This window comes from Propithecus coquereli, unplaced genomic scaffold (genome assembly GCF_000956105.1).
Source record: "Propithecus coquereli isolate 6110/MARCELLA unplaced genomic scaffold, Pcoq_1.0 Scaffold70, whole genome shotgun sequence".
NCBI lineage: Eukaryota > Metazoa > Chordata > Mammalia > Primates > Indriidae > Propithecus > Propithecus coquereli.
The window spans coordinates 69,963-90,519 of NW_012153063.1; the positions used below are offsets into that span (position 1 = coordinate 69,963).

General features: G+C 36.6%; 1 protein-coding gene across 1 annotated transcript in view; it reads left to right on the forward strand.

The window, feature by feature from the left end:
• PARD3B (par-3 family cell polarity regulator beta) overlaps nt 1-20,557 on the forward strand; it is a 443,996-nt gene that overhangs the window by 31,733 nt on the left and 391,706 nt on the right. The window contains exons 5-6 of the mRNA XM_012661223.1: nt 3,057-3,242; nt 18,027-18,197. Of these exons, the coding sequence (XP_012516677.1) occupies nt 3,057-3,242; nt 18,027-18,197 (357 nt within the window). The remainder of the gene's footprint in view (nt 1-3,056; nt 3,243-18,026; nt 18,198-20,557) is intronic.

Genomic DNA, 20,557 nt, shown 5'->3' on the forward strand with positions numbered 1-20,557 from the left:
CTTTAATTTTCAGAGTTGCTGTCTGAACCAAGATTATTGGAGGGAGGCATTCAGCATATTGATTTTTTTTTTCTTTTTTTACATTAGTTAAGGGGACATTTATTTCTAACAGAGGAAATGGCTGTATTAACTACTGTAATGGCTTCCTTTACCATTGGGAAGTTTGCTATTATTAGCGTTAATTATGGCCTGAGCCTGGTACAAGCTCAGAAAAGATATGAAACATAACTGTAGTTGGGTAGAAAATGTAAATTGCATGATATCTTACTGTCATTTTAGGAAACTGTCTTGGAATTTCTTGAAGGTAAGTGAAGTCGTGGTGACCCACAAAAGTTGGGATACAGGGATGCAGTATAGTAGTTAAGAATGGTGGAGCTGAACTCATAGAAACAGAGAGTAGAATGGTGGTTCCCAGGAATTGGAGAGGATTGGGGAAATGTTGGTCAAAGGATACAAAATGTCACTTAGGAGGAATAAGTTCAAGAGATCTATTGTACTACACAGTGACTATAGTTAACATTGGACTATATACTTAAGAATCACTAAGAGAGTAGATTTTCAGTGTTCTCAACACACACAAAAAAATGATAAGTATGTAAGGTAAGGCATATGTTAATAAGCTCAATTTAGCTAGTCTACAATGTATAAAGTTTAAAATATCATGTACTACATACATAGATATAATTTTTATTTTTCAATTAAAAAAGAAAAAATAATAAATACATTCCTCATTATGTTTTATCCATAGATAATGTACCTTAAAGTTCAATACTTTTGTCAAAAATGAATGTAGAATAATATAGAATATGAAAATGTAGTAGACAATTCAGAACCCTTCATCAAAAAAAAGTGTGCGAGAGAGTCTGACACAGGAACCATGCTGCCTGAGCCACACAAGCTTCAACATTGGCAAGTCTCGAAGACTGTAATCATGATACTTATCTGCTATGCACCTCAGTTTACTCATCTGTAAAATAGACATGAGATTAAACCTCATAGGCTTGTTGGGAAGAGTAAGTACATAATATGTGTGAAGCACTTAGAACAGAGGCACTTAATCATTGTCAGGCCCTAGCTTATTGTTTTTGTTGTATTTTTGGCTCTAGGATACCAGGGACTTAAAAAAGATAAATTAAGTTTCAAAAGAAAAGATAACCATAATGCCAACGGATCTCTATTTTTTTTCAACCACTTATGCAATAAATGAAAGGTGTTAGTGCAAATAATGGTTGTCAGCCTTACTAGGAATTAAACACAATTGCCAAAAGAAAAATAATTTGATCATAGAATGAAGTGAATTGAGAGTATTAGTAAAGCAAAACTCATCCTGTCTCTTTGTCTCTGGTAGATAAAAGCCAGAGAAACCTTCTAGTTTTTCTCTTAAAATGATATTCACAAACTTATAGTAAAAACAGTTCTTTAATTTATACTTTAATTCAGTGGGACTTTATTAGACTGAAATTAACCAAATCCCAGAGATGCCTAGAAACATGAATGATTATGAAATGTTACGGATTCTAAATTGGGCATTTTGGAAGACAAATATGAAGGCAAATAGTTTACATTTAGTACTAACCTCTGGCATTCCAATGGAAAAAGACAGCTAGTTTGAATCAAATAATGGGGTTTGTTTCTTAGATAATAGCATAATGAGTTAAAAGGGCTAATGTGTAATATGTTTATTAAATTAATCAATAAAGTTTCATTTCTTTGAACAACCTATTGTCAAAATCTTTACAGCTAACTTCATTGGCAATGAAATTAAATGAAGGAACTGTTTCTTTAAAAGTTAGAGGTGGGTTTTCTCTATTTTGGGAAGGGTCGAAAATGCCTCATCAATGGATCTGGCTATGATCAGACCCTTAATTCTGTTTTAATTATAGGTTCTTTGCTACTTCTGATTTTATGGTTATGTGACTGACATTCAGACATTCATAGTAATTTTTTTAAATATGTAATTTTATGTAAGAGTCCCTTCAAAGTGACCTCAAGATGAGAGTCTCTAGACATAATTATAGGGAGGAAGGAACTACCGACCTAGAATGAGTTGATAGTTTCCAGGGATATCTCATTTTCAAATTTTTCGGTTATGTACTGTGACAGTTTCACATTTCTGCAAGCTTGAGAGGAATGTAGAAGGGATGCCTACAAAGATTATCATGTGGACAGCACTTGTCTAGTCCCACTACTGTATACTTAAAAACACTGGGGACCAAATATGATTAACCACATACTTCTTTCTGGAGACCTGAACCCTAAATATGTTTTTTTACCGCCATACTCACTGTATTTCTTAAAAGTAGTATGCTTGTGGCCAGGTGTCATTTGTCAAAGGTGACATGGATATTTGTTGTGCATAATCATTTTTGTTTGGGTTCAAAAACTGAATGGCAGTGAATTATACTACCCAAAAATGCAGGCATAAAGCATGAGTTTTGACACAGTGAAATTTAATTCAATGATATCCATTATAAATCACATAGTTCTAATTTTAAGATAACATTTTATTTTTCAGTACTGTGTCCTATTGACAGTCTTTACCAACTGCATTGCTTCCATGGTAAACAATCATGTTTTAAATTATATAAGCCAAATATTTTCCCGAAATTTTAAGACATTTCTACACTGAGCTGTGTTTCTTCATCTAAAATGAAGATGTTGAGATTATGTTATCTCTAAGATCTCTTCTGATACCTAAGATTCCCAAAGTCTAATGTCTAGCTTCTTTAATCATGGTGAATATTCTGCTGAATTTCCAAATGCTTATGGGATATTTCAAATTGCATTACTCTGCCTTGCCAAATGATCCTCTCTGTTGACCATTACCAAATGTTATTCCCTGAGAGCTCCTCACTCCCACCCCCCTCACAGATGTGATGGTGGCCCCTTGCAGAGAAAAGACCACCAGCCTTTGCCTGCCAGGAGCAGCACTGTAGCTGTTGGAGGTCCAATCATCCTCTAACATCTGTGTTTGCATCTGCGTTTGGTCATCTGAGAGTGTGAAATATTAATCTGCTTTCCTCTCTTCATTCTTTCCATCTGCGTATCCCCAACAGAAAGGAGAACCCGACTGCTATGCACTCTCCCTGGAGACAACCGAGCAACTCACCTTTGAGATTCCCCTGAATGATTCAGGCTCTGCTGGCCTTGGGGTGAGCTTGAAAGGGAACAAATCCCGGGAAACTGGAACAGACTTGGGAATTTTTATCAAATCCATCATCCATGGAGGTGCTGCTTTTAAGGTGGGTAGGAACGATGTTTGCATGTTCGGGAGAAGGTACTGGAGATGTGGCCGTTGTGCTTGGGGACTGGATGGGGAAAGTGTCTGAAGCCTCGAGACCGCTGAGGCTTTCCTGCCAGATGTAGGAAATGTATGTGTGGACAGGACCGGCTGTTTTTGTACCTTAAGTGGTTATTTTTACTTCCTAGGAATAGTTCTTAAAACCCATCATGATTAACATTCTTTTTTCATTCTTTTTGTTATTCCATTAGGATTCCTCTGAATTTGTATCTCTACAGAGTTGAGTCTAAAATTACACAATCAGAAAAGCAAAACTAAAAACAAGTAAACATAAAGGCAGCAAATAAAACAATTGTGCATGCAAGAGTGAAAGCTCAGTGGAACCTGAGAGTGATTGTAGTGTAAATTAAAGGTCATTTATTGTATTTTATACACTTGAAGATAATCATGGTGCCCAGAATACATATTTGCTTTTGAACACTTGGAGAAGCTTGTACGTTTCCAGAAAAAAGGGAAGATCATGTTTCTGTCCTTTCACCTTGGGGCGGGTAGTATGTTAATAGCTATTAACATAGTGTAATGGTTAACTAGGTGGGCTGTGTTCAAATCCAGCTTGCGACTTGCTAGCTGTGAGAAAATGCGGGCCGGGAACTTGACCAGCTGTCTCCCATTTCCTCATCTGTACAACAAGGATAATAAATAATACCTACTTCACAGGGTTCTAAGGATTAAATAAATTAACGCACACATGTGATGAAAGTAGTTAAGTGATGATAGAGGGAGGATACATGTTTGCACCTCTCATCACTACCATCGTCATCTCGTACCATGCAAGGAAACTTCTTGAGTTTGAATTCTGCCTTAGCTACCCTCCCCCTCTGTGAACGTGGGCAAGTTACTCATCCTCTATATGCCTCAGTTTCCTCACTTGTAAAATTAGTCCTGCCACCTCCCGTGCTGTTATTAAGACTAAAAGAAACAATATACATAAAGACCCAGACACCAAGCTAATGTTTTTTTCCTTGGGAAATAAATGCATGTTGTATAGACAACTCTTTAATTCACTCCTTGGTTCAGTTAGCTTTTGTTGCATAAATAACAAAATTTCAATAATATACATCAATAAACCTTTATTTCTCTCATGGCTCTGTGCAGAGCAGCTGGGGGCAGGGAGGACTCTGATTCAGGCTGGTGTCCCTTTATCACACTGTAAGTCTACAGATCTGAGTGGGCTACACATATTTGAGCTACTCCTTGGACCAGCAGGCTAGCTGGAGTGTGTCCCTCTCATGCCATGAGGTATCAGAGGGCCAGCAGCAAAGGGCTGGGCTCTGAACTGGCACACTGCCGCTCTAGGCATAGGCCGTTGGCCAGAGCAAGTCATATGGCTGAGTCCAAGGTCAGGCAGTAGAAAAACACACTCCACCCACAGTGAAGCTGTGGCAAAGGTGTGAGTGCAGACAGAGAATGGTGAAGAATTGAAGCCAGTCATTCCATCTATACAACTCCCCAACCTGGCTCAGAAATATGAACCGGGAGCAAAAGGGAAATAATAGTAACAATGATAGCAATTAACATGTATTGTGCTTAGTATATGCTGGACACCGTGATAAATGTTTTAAGTGTATTCTTTGATTTTTTTCTTCACATTCACATTGGATTATTTTCACGCCATTTTATTAAGGGAAAATTACAGATTAGAGGGTTCAGTGCCTCTCCTGTGGTCATATAGACAGGGATTGCTCAAACTAAGATTTGAATGCAGGCAGTCTGACTTCAGAGGCCGTGCCATGCTGCCCTCGGATGAAGGCCCTTTCACATCATTCATTCATGTTTCTAGAGAGCAGGGTCCATTGCCCTGAGGTTGTCTTGTATCACCCTCTCATCTTTAGCCACGCCATGTAAACATGTGCTATATTTGAGGATGAGTCCTTGGCCACTACCTTCTGGATACTACCTTGATATTATTCTTCTTATTCCTAATGACAGCTCTATTTGCAGAATTTATTCCAGGTAAAATTGAAACTGAGATGACTTTTTGGAAATTAAAAGCAAACATCTTAGCTTTTTTATGGGCAATAACTTAAGCTCAAGAAGATATTGGCGGGCAGGTTTAATATGTATATCCATGTTTGTGTAAGTAAACATCTCCTTACCTAAGCAGTTTCTAACAGTCCTCTTTCTTGCAGAAAGATTTCACTTTCCATTTATGTAAATTTCTTTCCTGACACTGGTCTGCTGAGTCAGACAATCACACCATTAAAAACCACTGGACAGCATATTTATAGGGGATCTTAAGCAGTAAGAGGCATCAGTCATGAATTTAGCCTCGTGAATGTTTAGTATCCATTTGTCTTATTTACCTTTTGCATTGTAAAGGGTAGATGCCTGTGCTTTGCTCCCAAGAAATCCAATTAACCAGAAAAAAAAAAAAAAAGTATTTTTCCATTCTCTTTCTGCTGTTCCAATAATCTACTGTTACTCCTCAGAAAATTGCCACCTGTCCTATGATTCAGAATTATGTCTTACAGAAATTGTTTTGAGCCTTTGTTCCTGTCCCTGTTGAGAGGATACAAATGTAACAGACTACAATGTCCCTGGGGCAGAGGGGAGAGAGATAAGCATTGGGAACATCCACCTTAGCATCTGGCCCTCGGTCTTTACCCGAGATCAACAAAATAATCTTTTTACCAGAGCACAGTGTTTTTCTCCTGGCCCTTCTTACTGCTAATTAGTTCTCAAGGTGTTTTTCCCTTTAGGAAAGGTTGGTTTTTTGAAAACTAAACTTCTTTGAAAAGTATGACCAAATTATTCCTGTGGATTCTGTGTGCCGTATTCTCCTGGGGGCTTCCGTTGGTATAAACAAAGTTAGGCTACTTCTTGCCAGGTGTGAAACCCCTGAATGACTGTGGCTGTAATATAGGGCCTCTTCTTGTTTTTCCCTTACCTCTCAGGCTACTGCTTCCTATCATTTCATCTCTTGTTGGAGTTATTTCTAATAGAGATGTAAATCTCTGTTTGAAAATGAGAGCATCCCGCTACTCTAGGAAGCCCTTTTGCAAGTGAGTCCCTGATTCATTCTAAGGGCAAACTGAACAATATTTTTAACCTAATCAGAATTATCCAAATGCTTAATCTCATCTTGATACTGAAACTTCAAGTCTGCATATTGAGATATAAAGCCCAGAAACTCTCGTTAGTATGTGTCAGGTCACAACACTTGTGATTACAGGCTGACTTGTCACATGGAGCTCTTCCTAGGCCTCTCTGAAGCATAACTCTCAGCTGTGCCTGTTAGTGCACAGAGTGGCCATTGACCATAACAGCGAAATACCACTCCTTTAGACAATTGATACTAATATGGCCAGGCAAGAGCATGTGTTACACGCTCGTGGTCTCATTTCAGTTTCTGTCATTCTACCTGAGCATTTGCCCCTGAGGTACAGTGTAATTGCTTCTAGAAATAAAATACACTAGATACAAGTGTATGTGTTAACTTCTCTTGAACGGAAAACTATGATTAGAATGAAGTTATGATGTCCGTAAGGATGACTTTCTAAAATTTTACCTTTGTGGTTGGAATTTAAGGTGAATATGATGGTGTTGCTGTTCAATGAAAAGAAACAGTGTTTGTGTTGCCATTAGAAAAAAATACCTTGAGAAAAATATTCCCTCTTCCCCAAATCCACATAAAAATTTGCTTTTTATTTTTTCCAGGAAAACACAAATAAAGTCTCAATGTGATCATTCACCTTAGATGTTTTTATGTTCATTTGCAAAACATTTCGAATCCATTTGGTTTGAGATCAGTGGCTTTCCTTTGCTTTGCTTTTGACATATGAAATGAACTAAAAAATTTTAGTTAATTTTAGTATAATTAGTAGACGTGTTTTTGCATCTATCGATTATACTCAAACTGCTTATTTCATACCTTAAAGAATCACTTTTGGAAAAAACATACATATTAATAACTAGAATAGTGATATTTTTTAAAAGTTAGGTAAAATATTAATATACTGTAGTAAGAATAAAAATCCCATGGAGTCTGTTGTATTAGTTCTGAATGACATTTTTTATTTGAATATGCTGACTTTGGGAGTGGAATGTGTCCTAATGGAACCTTGAAATAATAAGGTAAAAATTAAAATTTAAAGGCAATTTTTGCTAAGGGAAATTTGTCATGTATCAGGTATATTGTTCAAGGGCTCTTAAATAGAATGAATTTAAGAGTATCTGTTATTCTCCAGAAAATTAATTAGCCAGGTTTGTGCTTAATAAATACTACTTGATGATGATGAAATTAAATGAAAGAAAAATGCCTGACATAGCTAATTGCAAATGCATGTACTCAGAATATGAAATAGACATAATTTACGTAATTTGATTCTTGTGTGCTTAGGAAATTTGGGATGTTCCTTTTGAAAGAGGTAGGATTTCATACTATACACTATATATTAATGGGTAAAAGAAAGAATTTTAATTAATATAGCAATTCCAATATTTTAAAATGACTAAACTCTGAATTTTTGGAGAGAATATGCAGAGGAACAGAATATCCAGGAACATGGCACTTGATCCTGAATCTCCATGTCTCTTTGTAACACGGAACATTTAACAGCATCCAAAGTACTTAACAGGAGTCCAGTAGGAGTTCCCAGTGTGCATAATTTCCACCTCCATCTCTGCCAACATCTATAAATCATGTGGTGGATCTATAATTAATGAATTCAAAGGAAGATAAAAGGGACAGCTTTTTAAGAAACACTAATGTTAAATGATTTCTTCAACCCTCCATTTTTCTTAAAATTGATAACATTTTCTACTGGTGGGGGAACCTTGAGGGTCCTTCCTGGTAGTCGGTGTCTTCTAAGCTTTTGCCTCTGACAAAAGGACCAGATGGTCTAGGTGTGTCAAAACTCCATTGCAAATCCTAAGTGTAAAAAGCCAAACACTACCATTTTATCCTAACCATAAAGATGTGATACATTTTATGGGCAACGAAAAGCAGAAACTTTGCCTGAAAAAATTCATGAATTCATAATCACTGTATACCCAATAAGAATTTTACTTTAAAAAAGAAAATTACCAACTTAAACATTGGAAAAATACATTTTAAACCAATTTCTTTTATTTAAAAACAAGCTGAAAATGTTAACATATGTTAATTCATATAGTCAGGATGATCATTTATGAATTTTCTACAGCAGTAACTACTTTATAAAATGTAATACAACATTACTTTTAGGATCTCACAACAGCCAGGCATCGTGGCATGCACCTGTAGTCCCAGCTACTTGGAGGCTGAGGCAAGAAGATCATTTGTGCTCAGTAGTTTAAGGTTGGAGTGTGTTCTGATTACGCCTATGAATAGCCACTGCACTGTAGCCTGGGCAACATAGCCAGACCTGTCTCTTAAAAAAAAAAAAAAAAAAAAAAAAATCCCACAATACCAGCATCTATCATTTCTTTTCTTGCCAGTCTGTATTGCTTTTGCATTTTTATTTTATGCACGGAAATATACATAAGAAATAAACTTACATGTATACTATGCTGACTAAAATTTTGGAACTTTACATTATTTTGAAGTGTATTTTGGACTCCATGATCGTCTCTGTGGGCTTGAAAAAATATGAGAGTTGGTAGTCCTAATGAAAAAGGAAATTATAATCTACAAATGTTAATATGGCATGCTGATGATGCTTTGACTCTGAAAATAAGTGCCCTTCCCCTGATAAGCTATATTCGTCTTCATTATGGGTATTTGTAGACTATATATGTATGTGCGTGTATGTATGTGTGTGTGTGTGTGTGTATATACGTATATATGTGTGTGTGTATATATATATACACACACACATATATATACACACATATACACACACATATATACACACACACATATATATACACACATATACACACACATATATACACACACATACATATATATATACGCACACACACATACATACACGCACACATATATATATATGCTGAGTTTATACTGCAATCAGAGTTCTAGCACTCTGGTTTGTACCCATTTTTCTGGTGATTGATTTTAAGAATCTGTACACAAACAAGTTCACAGTGTATAAAAAGACAAGTAAATTCATGAGATAATTTTTAATAAGTTGAAAAGGCCTCCAAGATTCTAATCTGGTTAGGCATTTGTGCAGAACCTTCTTAATTCATATATAATACATATACCTTAACAAGCTTTTCTTTTATCTGGTTTTCTAGGCCAAAGTAAATTATGAGTAGAAAATCAGGAAGGAGATAGGAAAGGATGGAGAAGAAACTGAAATGACAGGAAACAAAAAAAAGTGCAAAACAAGCACAAAATTTTATTACTGCGTAGTGGACCAGAGAATATTTTTGGTGATTCTAAATCAGTGCTTCTTAGACTTTCTTGCCAAAAAAAATTACAAGATTCAATATGGCTACAGTAAAGGCCATAAGTTGTAATATATTTGTTTATGCTCCATATTTTTCTAGGAATTTAAAATGAAGCAGATTAATAATTTTGAAAGCATTATATCAGAATGGTTTTATGTATGCCCTGATGCTCTAAACAGTATCCTTCAGTTATCTAAAAAAGAAAAAAAATGCATCATATGCCACAGATGATATTCTGCTGGGACTTCACTGGTTTGCTACATAAAAATGGAGTGATACTCTTAAGATGATAACTGAACTAGATAAATACATTTAAATCTTGACAATAGTTGAACAAGTGGAGATAGAGCCAGTACACAGAAAGTAAGCTTTACTTTTAGAATTCTCAAGGTTTTCTGAATATTTGCTGGCATATCTAAGCCAGCCAGAATCTCTCATAGTTACAATTTTTAAATTAAACAATGTGTTCATTGTAGATGAAACTTACACCAGGTCCAAAGCACCTTGCAGAAAGATTTTTCAAGTGACTCACATTAGCAAGCACTTCTTGAACATCTACAGTGAGTTAGGCAGCATATAATAGACTGCACTCAGAAAACTTAAAATCACCCATCCCACAGCGTAGAAAGCTATCAGAATAATAAATTAAATATATAAACAACACTAATATGATAAGGGCTATGCTAGACAAATGTGAGAAATCTCATGGGTGTTGAAGGTGATGGAGCAGTAATTCTGCCTGGAGCAAACCCTAGGAAAGAAAGGCAGTTGCTGAACCTTGCTTTGAACGATAAGTAGATAGTCAACAGGTGAGCAGGAATGCAAAGAATATTTTGGACTGAAGGAAGAATGTGGGTAAAGTCACAATGGTATATAAACCAAAATACAGTCTATTGTCCCTGGAAAATAGGGCTCTTATTTGGGAAGAATGGCCCTCCTCATATAAGCTGAAAGTGTGTTAGAGTAGATGATGTAAAACATGTGCTATTATTAACTTCTTTGTTTCAAAAACTACTTTAAAAATCTTGATTCATTCTTGTCCTTTCGTTACTATTTTTTTTTTATTTCAGAGTATTACGAGGGTACAAACACTTTGGTTACGTAAATTGCCTTTGTACCACCCAACAAGCATGCTCATCCCTCCACACAGTGCACACCGCATCCATTAGGTGTGGATTTAAGTTTTTAAATGAAGTTAAATGATTTCAATCTGGACTACAGGGTACTTTTATAGGTTGAGGTTTTTTTTGTTTCTTTGTTTTTTAATTTTGGTATATTTTGTTTTTTTCAAAAAATATGATAGGCAGATGTTGTCATGGAGTGATTTTTGGACCTTGAGAAGGATTTCTTGAGGACAATCTTCTACCTCAATCAGATGCTATCTTGCCTAGGGTCCCATCCTGCTCTAGGGAAAGTCTGTTGTACAAACTCAAGTCAAGCTTTGGGATTTGGGCTCTGGGTATTGATAATATCCCAGGAGGCATTACCAAGGACTCCATTAGAAGCATTTAAAGGCAGGAACCAACATCTTGTCATGATTAATCCTCTCAACACCCTGGACTAATGTGGACTGGCCTTGGGAAAACCAGCCCACTTTCTCATGCTTCTCTCATATCCTGCAGAGGCTACCTCTTTGCCTTGGATTTCATACTCTCCGCTCTGTATTCATTATGACTTTAGAGATAAAGGGGGCCTCACAAAAATTTGGCCAAGAGAAATATCATCACAGAAATATTTCTATGAATACTGAAGAAATCTCTATGTACGTAAACTCTATGAAGCCAGTATCACCTTGATACCTAAGCCAGGAAAGGACACAACAAAAAAAAGAAAACTATAGATCATTATCCCTTATGAATATAGATGCAAAAATCCTCAGTAAAATTCTAGCAAATGAAATTCAGCAGCACATCAAAAAAATAAGCCACTGTGACCAAGTGGGCTTCATCCCAGGGATGCAAGAATGGTTCAACATATGTAAATCCATAAATGTGATTTACCACATAAACAGAAGCAAAAACAAAGATGATATGATCATCTCAATAGATGCAGAAAAAGCATTTGATAAAATTCAACACCCTTTTATGATAAAACTCTTAACAAAATCGGCATAGATGGAACATACCTAAAAATTATAAAAGTCATATATGACAGACCCATAGCCAACATCATACTGAATGGGGAGAAGTTTAAAGAATTCCCACTCAGAACTGGAACAAGACAAGGATGCCCACTGTCACCACTTCTATTCGACATGGTTCTATAAGTCCTAGCCACAGCAACCAGGCAAGAGAAGGCAATTAAGGATACCCAAATGAGGAAAGAGGGGATCAAACTGTCACTCTTCGCTGATGATATGATCTTATATCTAGAAAACCCCAAAGATTCTGCCAAGAGACTCCTGGAATTGATAAATAAATTCAGCAAAGTCTCAGCCTACAAAATCAATGTACAAAGATCAGTAGCATTCCTATTCGCCAACAACAGTCAAGCCGAGAATCAAATCAAAGACTCAATACCTTTCACAATAGCTACAAAGAAAATAAAATACCTAGGAATATATTTAAGCAAGGAGGTGAAAGATCTCTACAAAAAGAACTATGAATCACTGAGGAAGGAAATTGCAGATGATGTAAACAAATGGAAAAATATATCACACTCACGTATTGGCAGAATCATCATTATTAAAATGTTCATACTACACAAAGTGATTTACAGATTCAATGAAATCTCCATCAAAATACCAACATTGTTTTTTGCAGATCTAGAAAAAATAATTCTATGCTTCGTTTGGAATAGAAAAGAGCCCGAATAGCCAAATCAGCCTTAAGCAAAAGGATCAAATCTGGAGGCATCACTTTACCAGACTTTAAGCTATACTAAAAGGCTATAGTAACCAAAATAGCATGGTCCTGGCACATAAATAGAAACATAGACCAGTGGAACAGAACAGAGAACCCAGATATAAAGCCATCCACATATTGCCATCTGATCTTGGGCAAAGTAGACAGCCATATACACTGGAGAAAAGAAATCCTTATTTAATAAATGGTGCTCAGAAAATTGTATAGCCACATTTAGAAAATTGAAACAGGATCCATGTCTCTCACCTCTCACAAAAATTAATTCAAGATGGATAACAGACTTAAATCTAAGACGTGAAACCATAAGAATTCTAGAAGAAAATATTGGAAAAACTCTTCTAGATATTGGTCTAAGAAAAGGATTTATGAAGAAGACCTCAAGGGCAATCATAGCAACAACAAAAATAAATAAATGGGACTTGATTGAATTAAAAAGCTTCTTCATAGCCAAGGAAACAATCAACAGAGCAAATAGACAACCTGGAGAATGGGAGAAAATATTTACCTGCATATATCCAAAACAGGGATAATAACTAAAATCTACAAATAATCAAATCAGCAAGAAAAAAAAATCAAACAACCCTATTAAAAAGTGGGCAAAAGACATGAACAGAAGCTTATCAAAAGAAGATAAACTAAAGGCCAATAAACATATTAAAAAATGTTCAACATCACTAATCATCAGACAAATACAAATCAAAATCATAATGAGATATCACCTAACCCCAGTAGGAATGGCAAAGTCCCAAACGGTAGATGCTGGTGTGAATACAGAGAGAAAGAGATACTTACACACTGTTGGTGGGACTGCAAACTAGTGCAACCTCTATGGAAAATAGTATAGAAATTCCTCAAAGAACTAAAAGTAGACTTATCATTTGATCCAGCAGTCCTACTACTGAAACAAACGAAATATTATTTTTTTCATTTTATCAAAAAAACACTTGCACTAGAATGTTTATTACAACACAGTTCACAATGACAAAGATGCGGAATCAACCCAAGTACCATCAACTCATGAGTGGATTGATAAAATGTGATATATGTATACCATGGAGTACTACTCAGCCATAAAAAAGAATGAATTAATGCCTTTTGCAACAACCTGGATGGTACTGGAGACCATTCTCCTAAGTGAAGTATACAAGAATGGAAAAACAAACGCCATGTATACTATTAAATTGAAACTAACCAATCAACACTCATATGCACAGATAGAAGTAAAACTCAATGGGAATCATGCAGGTGGGAGTGGGGAGGAGGAGATGGATGAAATCATACCTAATGGGTACAATGTATGCTATATGGGTGATGGACACACTTACAACTTTGACTCAAACAATACAAAAGCAATCCATGTAACCAAAACATTTATACCCCTGTATTATTCTGAAACAAAAAAATTATTGTCATTATTGCCATTAGTAATCTCTAGAACCCTGATTTTAGAAGCAATGTAGTATAATGGATACATATCCTTACCTTTAGAGACAAAGAGTTCTGGCCATGCCAGAACCCTTTGATAAATAACTTAATTTCTCTGAGCCTCCATCTCTACATCTCTTAAATAGTAGAGAGTAGTGTTAATAGTAGAGTTTCTTACATGGTGGTTGTAAAAAATGAATGAGCAAATGTGTGCAAAAGATTTGCACAAGGACTGGCCTGTATTACGTGTTCAGTACAAGGGAGATGTATTATAATACTCAAAAGATCTTGTCTCCTAGGCCACTGTGTTTCCTACTGTGATAAAACCAGTTAGGGCTGATAAGCTTTGAAACCATCTCAGGACATAGACAAGACGTAACCTCATGCCAGTTTCTGTTTGTCCTGAAGTGCCCTGAGGAAGTTACTTTTTTATCTTTAGTCTGTTCTCCTTACTCTATTTTTCCTTCTCTTTGGGAATGTCCTTGACTCCTTTCTAGCTTGTGGATGGACAGAGTTAGTTATGGGGAGTACCAGAGGTGGGGAGCATAGTTGAGGTTTTTTTGCTTAGGGTTCTAATGGGAGGAAGGTAGGAAAGAAAAGGATTTCTTTTTTTCTGTGACAAATGCAAGCATGAGCCAGATTACAATGAAATAAATATCCTAGAATTACTAAGTAACATCTTTGGATAGTTGAATTCACTTATGTGAAGTTAGTTGAGGGTTAATATTCTCATGCCTATATGCTTACTTAAACATAATAGAAAAAAATAAAACCATGAAAAGCTAATTTTCTTGATCAAAATTATTCCAGAGCAAAGTGGACATACTCAATTTTGAGAGATATTTGATGAGTTTGAATGAGGGGCTCTTCATTGAGTCAGCTTCCTTTTAGGTCAAGACTAGACACAGACTAGTCTTGTATGGACATATAGTTAGGTAGATAGACAGCTTTTTTTTTCTCCTCCAGCTTGCTTCCTTGCTTTGCCATCCTCCTGCACAGTGTCCTTTCTCCACACCTTCTGTTGTGTGTCTCTGATGTCATACAGTGTTCTCTTCCAGGAGATGTCTAGTCGTATATTGTACTTTCTGGTTTTGAAAGTCTTTTCTTGAAGATTACTGCTTTAGGGACTACTCATAAGACAGAATGGTTTAGTGGAATTCAGACTTGGGCTATTCTGTTCCAACTCTGACCTTAACTAGCTCAGCAAGTCCTAATATATGTGGAAGTGCCTTCTCTTATTAGGTGTTCAATAAATGGTTTTCATCCCCTTTGGCCATCACATTACTCATCTCTAAACAGAAGAGGTTGAATGAGATGACCTCTGAGGACCTTTTCAGCTCTAAATTCTGTGATTATATTCTAAATGTTAGAACAACATGGTGCTTACTGGCATCACCATTAATGAAATTACCCATCATTTGTCTTACAAAGAAAAAACACACACCAATAGCAGCAAACCAGCCAAGCCTGGAAATGGAGCGTGTGGATTTTTATCATGCCCGCAACTCTCTGGTGACGCTTGTGATGAATGGCAATGTCTTTGAAAAAAAAATTCCAGCTGCTCTGGCGTGACCTGACCTGTCTTTTTGTTTGGGACTTGGTTACAGTAAACATGTCCTACTTCAATGTAATTCTCCATGCTTGAGACTTAGAATGTAGCTGAAAATAAAAGTTTGTGCTTAATAGCGATTGACAAGAAACTTTACAAAAAATGTTGTCATATCTCCTTATCTCTCATCTACCTCTTCACTCTGACCTTGCCTCAAACTCACAGGGAAGGTTCACAAGAGGTTGCCAGATGGGATGTCTGAAGGCTTTCACTCCCTTCATCTCTAGAGGTCCCCATAAAGCTGCTGCTTCCTGTCATGGTGGACGAGGTGTCTTCCAAAGACTAAGCACCACAATCTGAACACCAGACCCCATTTCCTGTTAACAGGGTTAGGACCCTGATCCAACTCTTCTGGTTCTTCCTTCTCTTTAAAAACCACTAAAAAGATGTTTAGTGATGAGGTTCAGCTCAGTAGTCCTCCTTTCATTATATGACTGAATAGAACAGAATAATTTCTCCAGTTGTGTCTCATTTCACTTGACTAAACCATTAGGTTGTTTTGTTTTATCTCATTTTGTGTAGTCTTAATCTCTTATTCTTTTATGTGCCTATTCAAAATTGGATAACAGAAATAAAGAGATTTCTTTCTTGTTGGGCCTTTCCTGTAAATCTCATTTCTAGACTTGCTCCAAATTAGGGTAAAGGTTAAGTGAAGTGGGAAAACAAGGGGAAGGCAGGGGACGTTAAGCTGTGCTGAGGCAGTCCACTTAAACAGTTTGCATCTCCGATTTTACGCCCTTATCTGTTGATCTCATTGCCTTGTGATCGCCATTTCTCCAAGTAGGTGTGTCCTCCTTTGGGTGGCCTCTGCAGTCTCGTGTGGCCGACACCCTCTCCAGCAGGTGGCATGTGCTGTGCCTCCACGAGGCGTTAGCTCTCCTCTGGAACTGCAGCTCTCACCACCGTCTCTCTCTTCTCTGCTGTCAGCGGAGAGACTTCCTCTGACCATCTGCTGTTGCATTAGTCCAACTTCATCAACCTGTTCACAGGATTTCTCTCCCAAAGCTGTATGGTTGGTTTCTGTTGTTCGTTGTGTATGTCTGGTTATCTCATTCCTTAGGAAGGGGTTTTCTTTTGCATTTCATTCTGTTGATTTGACCACGAACCCCAGATACTTCTCACCACAAGAATTCTTTAAGATTTTCCTTTCTCTCTTTTGGCGTTGCACAACTGCAGTCTAGAGACAAGTAACAAAGAGAATTGTTGTAGAAAAACAAAAGAGCCAAGATTCATGGATGCCAAACTTAAGTCAGTTTTGCCTTTGACTTGGTTTGGTGACCTGAAGCAAGTTACATCACTTCCCTGCCTCTCTTTCCTTTTCTGTAAAATGTTTATGAAAACATGAATCTACTTAAAATTCCTGGGTTCTGTGAGAATCCCTCGAGATAATTTATGGAAGAATTCTCTGGAAGCGTAGACTGTTACATTAATACAGTTTTTACTGTTATTTCTGTTAAATTTAGCAGCAGCAGGAGTGGTGTGATAACATCCTAATTCATCTGTGCCTCATAGCAAGAACTTTCTACCTGAGTGTAAAATATGTATAGGGCATGTCCCCAATCTGATTGTCAACATTTTAAGCATCTTTCCTCCCATGCTACACATTGGGGAATTGCCCGGTGGTCCCCTTAAGTCCTTGCAAGGCCAGAGCTGGCATCCCAGTTTTTTAGCTACTGCTGGAGACCCCAGCTTATGAGGGACTTCTTGCTGAAGACGATTAGTGCCTCGAAGTGACTTAGACCAGATTTAGACCCAGAGGGTTTCCTATTCATATGCCGAGGTTCTTTGTACTTTGTAGTAAGTGATGTTTCTTCCTGGAGATGCTGGGTGAAAGTATTCATCAGTCAGAGCCTCCCCCCAAAAGCTTGACAATTCCCTTTGTCAAGCGTTTCTGCCAGGAGGTATCAAGTCAGATCGGTCCCTTTCTATACACCTCTGTGTTCTTTTGCCGACTAGCAACTTTGTGGTTATGTTAGAGAAAATTACGTGAGGATTTTTCTTAGCACTGTTCAATAGAGCTAGCAATGATATCTGGGAGACACATTGCTACTGTCAAGTACGCAGCATTTAAGCATGATGTCTCTCTGTGCCTGAAAATGCAAACCCTCATTTCGAAAGATATGACTACCTCCTTTCATTTCCAAATCCCCTTCCCTTGAATCAGCAACATGGTCCCTGCCAGAGCAAATGGAAGAATCAGGCTAGAATAGCATGCTTGCCAATGATTTAGGTAAGAGACATTATACAAATGTCTAAATTATTGCTGCTCAGGACTCTAAGGTTTCTAAAAAATACTTTCACACAATTCATTATTAGTATTTGTAACTATTCGATAAACTCTAGAACCTTTTACTGCCATGAAAAGTAAATTATTTCTAATAGCTGAATTTTTTTTTTTTCATTTCTAAACTTGAACTTTTCCCCTGAAACAGCCACATGTCATCACCATGCTTTTCTCTGTTTAGTATTGTTTTTCTTTTCTCTCTGGTAGGATGGTCGTCTACGAATGAATGACCAGCTGATTGCAGTTAATGGGGAATCACTTTTGGGGAAGTCCAACCACGAAGCTATGGAAACACTTAGACGATCCATGTCCATGGAAGGAAATATACGAGGGATGATTCAGTTGGTGATTCTGAGGAGGCCAGAGAGACCAATGGAGGTGATTCAAATCTTTATTTTCCTCAGCAAATTGCCCAAGGGCTACCAGAATATGCAAATTTCCATTACTAGTATGATAGCCAGAGTCATATTGACCCTCCAGTTGGGAAAATACACCCCAGAAGGCTTTGACAGATTTATACGGGGAACAGGTGGTTGTATATTTTAGGTATAAAGAGAAGGTATAAAAATGTGCATATAAAGCAAGTCATTTATCAAATGTAACAGGTCCATACTTTCTAGTTTTTTTCCCCCAGAAATTCCAAGAACTCTGGATTTATTCATAAACATCTTTATGTACTTTTTGGTTGATATGCTAGCAGTATTCATGCCATAGAAAGTTCCTAATCAGATGTGTACAATGTTTAATGTGAAGAGCATTATAATGCAATCAGATCTCTGTATTCTCCCCCATAATCTGCACATAAATAATATAGACCTGAGACTTAACTAATTTAAAATTGGATTTATTAGGCAAGCTGCTTGCTCATGTTATTAAATAAGTGGAAGTCTTATTTTTTTAAATTTTTTATGATTTCTTTATGGATTTTTTTTTACATGTCAGAAATATTTTCACTTACACATGAAGTGTAAGCATGGAATATTCTTGAATGCTAATATCCCTAAACATTTCACTTACATATAAATAATGAATATAAAATTTCCTGAAATATTATTTTCTTTTATATATGTATAATAATTATTAAATGCTCCTAAAATTATTTTAGGAAAAGATAAGAAAAGTTAAAAGTGCTAAAAGTTAAGAAAAACGTCAGAGAATCACACATTAGGACATCAGGCTATTTACTGTTCTCTAAGGCCAAATTACGTTTGTGTAATACAGTAATATGCAAAGTGAAAATAGAACACTATTAAAAGCACTAATGTTAAAATTAGTTTTAACAATAAGTTCAACTTAAGAATGTAAAAAACAAAAGTTTTATCAAATTAAACAACAGTAGATGATAGTGGGGCTCATTGTAGTTAAAAGCTCGGGCTCTGGAGTTTTGAATTGCTTCAGTTAAAATATTAGGTTTGCTGTTTCCTGACTATGTAACTATATACATAGTTGAGTGCTCAGTATTTATAGATGACAGATACTGTTGTCTGTTTTATCTCTTAATGCATCCTCATTTCCAAGCATATAATAGACAATTAATAAATATTGTTGAATGAATGAAAATGTTGTACCTGAGACCTACTTCATCTGAGAGAGTAAACTTGAGTAGTAAAGTTACAAACTGTATCTTTGTTATATTATCAGCTATTGGAAAAGAGTAACTGTACCTTTTATACTCTTCTGTACATAACCGTGTAGATGTTAAATAAATGTAAATTGGCCAATTACTGGAGACTAAATATAATGAACAAACTCGTTTTCAACATTTGCGTCTGCTTAAGTGAAAGAGTCTCCCATGAATATTTAATGGGCTTTACTCGTGTACATATGCCCTTATCTGCTGCATCCTACCCTAAGAGAATCGGCCCCATCTGGTTTAATTTGGTTCTTACTCCAGAGCCCTAGGACTCCATGGAACCCATCTATTGAAGACAGTTGGACAGACAGCCTATGAGCGCACTAGTCATCCCTTCTGCACATCTGAGTATTAGATCTCCCTTAAGGTTTCTTTAACAAAGATGCCTCCACTAATAGAAAATTCTGGAAGACACTGCTATAATGGACCATCTCCATGCAGATGGCAAAATTTAAAAAAAAAATAAATTAATATGGTTCTAAAAGATTTAGCTAAGCTCCCACCTCTGATCTTCCCTGATTGCACGTCTTTATCTAAAATATGTGTGGATGCCAATGGATAGGTGTTAGAGTCGGTACACTTTGCCATTTGCATTCCTCTTCCCTGCAGGTTCCTTTTAATTCTCACACTCTGGGGCAGATTGACATTATTCCATCAGAAGACTTGCAGTTTGTTGCCCATTTTCAGAAGTGTCTTGTTAACATAGATCACCAGGAAATCAATCGGGAATAAGAACTGGGGCAAAAAGCAATTTCTATGAGGACATTTAAACAAAATCCATTTTTAGTTTCCCTAATATTTACATGCTTTCCATGGGGAATGAGCTGGCACTTGACTCTCAGCTATTGAGAATCTCTGTGGTACCCATGAAGATTAAAGAGCATTATTTCTTGTAAAGACAGCAGACTAATGTACAGCTTATCTTCATTAAATTGAAAAAAAAAATTGCAGCTGTTTCATCTCCCAAATTTGTATTTTACTGTGTCAAAGCATATATTGTGTACCCTTGTTTTTGGTGTATTCTCCTGTGGAACAGCAATCACCGTTCAGTACGATAAAAAGTGTCATAACCCAGAAAAAGGTCTCAGCACTGTTGACACATTTC